Source organism: Electrona antarctica (assembly GCF_951216825.1).
Source record: "Electrona antarctica genome assembly, chromosome: 15".
In the NCBI taxonomy this organism is placed as follows: Eukaryota; Metazoa; Chordata; class Actinopteri; order Myctophiformes; family Myctophidae; genus Electrona; species Electrona antarctica.
In genome coordinates this window covers 11,405,205-11,411,852 of record NC_136796.1, presented here as the reverse complement: position 1 = coordinate 11,411,852, position 6,648 = coordinate 11,405,205, and the positions used below count along the sequence as shown (strand labels likewise).

Here is a 6,648-nt window from a genome sequence, read left to right as displayed (position 1 = left end):
AACTCACCACAAACAGTGTATGAGGAACGGCCAACCCACACACTGAGCAAACACTGCTCTCAAAAGCTGCACCTCTTTCCACTGAGAAACACATTAGCAACATTATCAACAAACTTGCAATTTCCTTATAATAAAATAAATGATGCATGAGATGTTGACACAACACCACAAAGAAGCAGGACTTACAAAGAAACAGTCAAGTTGAAAGCACGACTACACACAGCTTCCACCTCTTGTTTACAATCTGCAACCATCAACATGTATTCTTAATCATCTTGACATAAACTCATGAAAGAATACATACTGCATCAACAATGTGCTTATATGTGTATCTGAAAATCTACAATGAAAGTAAAGCATTTTTTACCATCAAGATCTCTTCAAAGAATCCCCACAAACACAGTGTAACCCTTGACCCCCAGAAAATGGCACTCTTAAAGTAACAGTGCCACCTGGTGGATTTACATAGAACTGCAGGCATATTTGCCACTGGGCTACATGTAGGTACATACATATTGTATTCATGTCCACAGAGAGAGGCATGGTGGGACTGAGCAGAACCCTGGACTGAAGACACCCAGTCAAACCACACCTGGACTGAAGACACCCAGTCAAACCACACCTGGACTGAAGACACCCAGTCAAACCACACCTGGACAAAGTAAGAATCTGCACTCATTGAAAATTCATAGTCAGACTAAATGTGACCAAATTTGACTGGGGCCCATTGGAGTATTTGTAATTTTCGTTTTTTTTCATGTCATATGAAAGCAGGGAATCATAGCTTCAAGTTGACATATTGGTTCAGTTTGACCAACCAGTTTTGGAGATATGGCTTATATAGAGTAATGTCTTGCAGAGAAACAGCGAGTTGAGAAAACAGGCTTGAAAGGTTCACTTCTGTGGTCTCTAACATTACACCTAGCTACATGTTTAAGCATTTATTTCATATTTACATGACTTCTGTGGCCTCTAATATTACACCTAGCTACATGTTTAAGCATTTATTTCATATTTACATGACTTCTGTGGTCTCTAATATTACACCTAGCTACATGTTTAAGCATTTATTTCATATTTACATGTCTTCTGTGGACTCTAACATTACACCTAGCTACATGTCTAAGCATTGATTTCAGCTCTGACACTTATTTCAAACATGCTCTAGTATGTGAAGAGTCTGCCTGTGCTATTAACTAAAACAAAAATATTTGTTTTTCTCGTCTGGTGAAAAGCTGGAGGCTGCTCGATGGCAGGCTCTCAGTCAAATCTGGTCACAAATGTTCAAATGATCTGTCTGTATCAATTATATCTAAGTGCAAATAATTAATCTATCAACTCAACAGCTGGACAAAAACAGCTGATCTTGTGTTGTTACCTTTGGCAATGTTTCTTATCAAAAAGCATATTCTCTGGGGGTAATTAATTAGTAATGTGTGCTGTAAATATGTAACGTTATAAATTAACCCGAATGTTTTAAACATAAATGTTCTTCTCATTTCAGATGATTTGAACGATTATAAGGTCAGTTTGCAGGACAGTCTTGATGAAGTGAAAGACAACATGACGGAAGAGTCTGGAACCTCCCTCACCAGCACCTACTCAGAGCTCTACATCTCAGCGGGACAGAGTGAAGGGGTTAATAGCCAACATGAGGTGATACAGCTTGAGAGAACTTCCAACATGAAGACCTTCCATGACGAACCAATCAACTGCTGTAAAATCCTTAAGATCCTGTTCCCTGGCAGAACAGTTCTGACCAATGGCATCGCTGGCATCGGAAAAACATTCTCTGCGCGCAAGTTTGCTCTGGACTGGGCAAGAGGTTTGGAGAATCAAGATATAGATCTCCTGGTTCTCTTTTCATTCCGGGAGCTGAACTTGGTCAGAGATGAGCAGTACAGTCTTCTCAACCTGATCCATGAGTTCCACCCAACGTTAAAGAAGGTCACAGCAGAGCAGCTCGCTGCCTGGAAAGTTTGCTTCATCTTCGATGGCCTCGATGAAAGCAGGTCTCCGTTGCACTTCGACAAAAATGAAATCATCTCTGATGTCACAGTGACATCATCGGTGGATGCTCTGTTGACAAACCTCATCAAGGGGAATCTGCTCCCCTCGGCCCTCCTCTGGATAACCACCAGACCTGCAGCAGCCAATCGGATCCCTCCTGCATGTGTTGACATGGTGACAGAAGTGCGAGGGTTCACAGACCCCCAGAAGGAGAAGTACTTCAGGAAGAGATTCAGTGAAGAGAAGCTGGCCGACAGAGTCCTCTCACACTTGAAGACATCGAGGAGCCTCCACATCATGTGTTACATCCCACTCTTCTGTTGGATCATTGCTACCGTTCTGCTGGACATGTTGAGGACACTCACCACGATAGGACAGCTGCCCAAGACCCTGACTGAGATGTGCTGCCACTTCCTGTTGGTTCAGACAAACACGAAGAAGCAGAAGTATGATGAGACTCATGAGGGGGAAAAGAGAAAAAAGAAAATAAACAAAAACAAGAAAGATAATCGACAGCAGCTCATGAAGTCTGACAGGGATGTTCTTCTGAATCTGGGCAAGCTGGCATTTAAACACCTGAAGAAAAGTAGCATCATGTTCTACCAAGAAGACCTGGAAGAGTGTGGTCTTGATGTGAAAGACGCCGCGCTGTACTCAGGAGTGTGCACACAGATCTTCAAAACAGAGAGTGTGCTGTTCCAGAAAACGGTCTACAGCTTTGTTCATCTGAGCATCCAGGAGTTTCTGGCTGCAGTCTACCTGTTGCACTGTTTCACACTGAAGAACATGGAGGTACTGAAGACATTCCTGGGAGATGGATACTACAGAAACAACTCCCTCTCAGACTTCCTGAAAGCTGCTATCAAAAAATCCCTGAAGAGTAAAAATGGCCACCTGGACCTCTTAGTCCGCTTCCTTCATGGCCTCTCACTGCAGTCCAACCAGAGTCTGTTAGGAGGCCTGCTGGGTCAGACAGAGAACAGTCCAGAGGAGATCCAGAAAGCCATCCAGAACCTGAAGGAGATGTTAACTGATGGTGATGCCTCTCCTGACAGATGTATCAACATCTTCCACTGTCTGATGGAGATGAACGACCACTCATTACATCAGGAGATCCAACAGTTCCTGAAGTCAGAGAACAGAACAGAGAAACTGTCTGAGACCCAGTGTTCAGCTCTGGCCGTCATGCTGCAGATGTCAGAGGAGGTTCTGGAAGAGTTTGACCTGGACAAATACAACACATCAAAGGAGGGGCGAAGGAGACTGGTCCCAGCTGTGAGGAACTGCAGAAAGGCTCGGTTAGTAGTTAACACATTGACTTGACTGCCAATCACGTCATGTTACGTCGCAACGAATCCATCGTTTGACTGCCAAGCACGCAGTATTGTGTCCTATGGTCTTTTCAGTGGATTAGTATAGATGGCGCTCTTCATCAACGTACTGTATGAATGATGCTAGGTTGCTAGGCAACAGATAAAACCAGAAATGAACCAGAAGTGAAAGTCTGCCTCCCGTCCGCCTCAATTTAAACAGAAATGTGCTTTGGATAAAAGTGATACATAAATGCACCATTTACAATGACGCAGCATTTTATACAGCCGGTTCCATGTTTTCCCGATCTCAACCCTGTCTGCATGCACAGTACTGCTTTAATGTCAACCCTGTCTGCATGCACAGTACTGCTTCAATGTCAACCCTGTCTGCATGCACAGGACTGCTTCAATGTCAACCCTGTCTGCATGCACAGGACTGCTTCAATGTCAACCCTGTCTGCATGCACAGGACTGCTTCAATGTCAACCCTGTCTGCATGCACAGGACTGCTTCAATGTCAACCCTGTCTGCTGCACAGTACTGCTTCAATGTCAACCCTGTCTGCATGCGCAGTCAGTACTGCTTCAATGTCAACCCTGTATGCATGCACAGGACTGCTTCAATGTCAACCCTGTCTGCATGCACAGGACTGCTTCAATGTCAACCCTGTCTGCATGCACAGGACTGCTTCAATGTCAACCCTGTCTGCATGCACAGGACTGCTTCCGTAAGATTGCATTGGGAAAACATGCTGACTTCAGTGTTGTCCCTGAACGCGTTCAATGAACGATCGTTCACGAACATGTTCATATTTTGGGTGAACGTGAATGTACTGTATTTCTGTTTGATGAACGTCATTGTGAACGCGTTCATTTCTGCCGTGTGTGAAAGTCACTTTCTCACGTTCAACTTCGTTCAAGAGTGAGTGTTTCCATAGAGCCTTCCAGGCGAAATCCCCACTAAGACACACCCTAAACAGGCCTTAATATCTAACAGAAAACCACCAATAAGTCCTTATGCGACACAATTTAACTAATCGTTCTCAACCGTACAATTTCACTGGAGCGCGCAGCACGCAATGAAAATGGCTGATCTACAAGCTCACAACGTGTTGCGTCCGCGACGCGTTGTGAGCTTGTAGATCAGCTATTTTCAGCACGCGGAGATATGCAGGCTGTGAGAACTGAACTGAGAGCCTTCACAATAAAAGCATGCAGCTTTCACAAGTTGGCCCATAATTAAGACAAGGAAAAGGATTAAGAATTCTGTGGCACTTTTGCAAAAGAGCTATTTTTTCCAAAATGTAAAAAAAGAAGGAATTATTTTGGGTAATGGAGAAATTGTAAAAGTTGTAACTTTATTAATCCCAAAGTTATTCCCAATAGGAATAAAGTCTGCGGTTCTATGGCTATGGGCTGCGGCAATAATTTAGAAAAACTAAAAAAAGAAAAAAGCGAAAATAACTAAAATAGTTCATTTTGTGGAACCATGAACTTTAGTTCAAAATGTTGAATGATGAACTATGAACTGAACTAGTTCATTTTTAAATGTTTGAACTGTGAACTGAACTAGTTCATAAAAGAGATGAACTTTCCCAACACATGGCTGACTTCATAAGCAATTTAAACGCTCGTTTCAACCCGTCACTTAGATGTTCTTGGCCGCTAAGAAATAAAACATCTGAGAGCATACTGTAGGTTATGACATTTCTTTTATAATATTGGGGAAAATCAAACTAGTCTTCATTTCACACCTTCTACTGCTGGTTGAAATCTATGATATCTAAATGTCGATCTTCCTGTTATTCTAGTGGTGTTGACCCGAGGGTCACGACCCCTCGGGGGGTCGCCAAATTATTTTGGGGGGTCCCCAAATTATTTATTACAACTGAATGGCTGGGAAATGGAAATGAAGTGTTTACATAGTACACATAGTACATGCATAAACTTTCCTTAATGATTATATCTGGTTTCAGTATTCATTTATGATATATTTTCTCTATTATTAAGGTTATTTTTGCAGTCAGTTTGTATTGGGGGTGGGGAAGCCGGGCGGGGCGGGGGTCGCGAGACATGGCCAAAGCATCCCTGGGGGTCCCCAGACAAAAAGGTTGAGAACCCCTGGTCTATTCCACAATACTGTTTATGTCTGGATAACTATAGATAGGAGATGTTTTAGTTCACTTCCATGACCGTGAACTAGGTATCATTTGTTTTGATCATCTCTTATTTAATCTGCATTTACAGACTTGTTGGCTGTGAGCTCAGTAAGACAGACGTTGAAGTTGTGTCTTCAGCTCTCAGCTCTAATCCTTCCCATTTGAGAGAATTGGACCTCAGTGAAAACGACCTGCAGGACTCAGGACTAGTGGAGCTGCTCTGTGCTTCACTGAAGAGCCCACACTGTAGACTGGAACTTCTAAAGTAAGATACATTTACCACATTTATTATGATCACTTCTGTTTTATTATGTATTGTATTATGTGAATATAATATGAATGCTGTGGTGAGAATGTATTAATCCATTCTTGGTGGGAACCCCTTTTGGTGTTTTATACTTTAGCTATTGAAAAATAGCAGATCTACAAGTTCATAGCGCGGCACGGAGTGCCACGCTATGAGCTTGTAGGTCTGCTATTTTGTGATGTGGCACAAATCTTTGAATATATATTCTCAGGGCGAACATTTTTAACTCAAATCTTTGCTTCTGGGGGGGCATGTTTTCAGATGGGGGTCGGCGGCCTATTACATATCATTTTTTGGGTCCTTGACGTGAAATACTGTAGTTTGAGAACCACTGACATAGAAATATAGGTTTTTCAGAAATGTTCAGATTTAGAAGACATTTTGTAGAATCGGCCTCAGGGTTAATAAGCTTGATATTGAATAATTAATATCCCTTTAAGGCAAATGTACAGGCTACTTTGACATACATAGTTGCACACCGAAAATAGCTGATCTACAAGCTCACTGTCTCCAAATGTCTTAATGCTCAGGGTGGGATCTATTTTGGTTCTCTGCTCTACATGTAAAGTGTCTTGACACAACTTGTTGTGAGTTGACACTTTAATACAATTTAACTGAATTGAATCACAGAGCGTCGGAGACGCAGCACTTGTGAGCTTGTAGATCGGCTATTTTCGACGTTCAATCCCTTGTAGCTACGCCACAGTTATCGAGCTTTACCGTGCTACCCATGAATACATAATCAATATTCTGCATCTACCTACTGTACCAATCAATTATCATTCTATTAGTCTAGGTCTGTGGTTCTCAAATTGAGGGTCTGGACCCCCAAGGGGGTCCCCAGAGGATTAGCTTAATGT

General features: G+C 42.5%; 1 protein-coding gene across 1 annotated transcript; it reads left to right on the top strand.

Annotated features, from left to right (window-relative positions):
* Positions 1 to 1,545: 1,545 nt before the first annotated feature.
* On the top strand, positions 1,546 to 3,333 carry LOC306937921 (protein NLRC3-like; the record flags this gene model as incomplete). The annotated part of the gene is made up of 1 exon (XM_079521948.1): positions 1,546 to 3,333. The coding sequence occupies exon 1, from the start codon at positions 1,564 to 1,566 to the stop codon at positions 3,331 to 3,333; it is 1,770 nt and encodes a 589-aa protein (XP_079378074.1). The 5' UTR covers positions 1,546 to 1,563.
* Between the last annotated feature and the right edge of the window lie 3,315 nt (positions 3,334 to 6,648).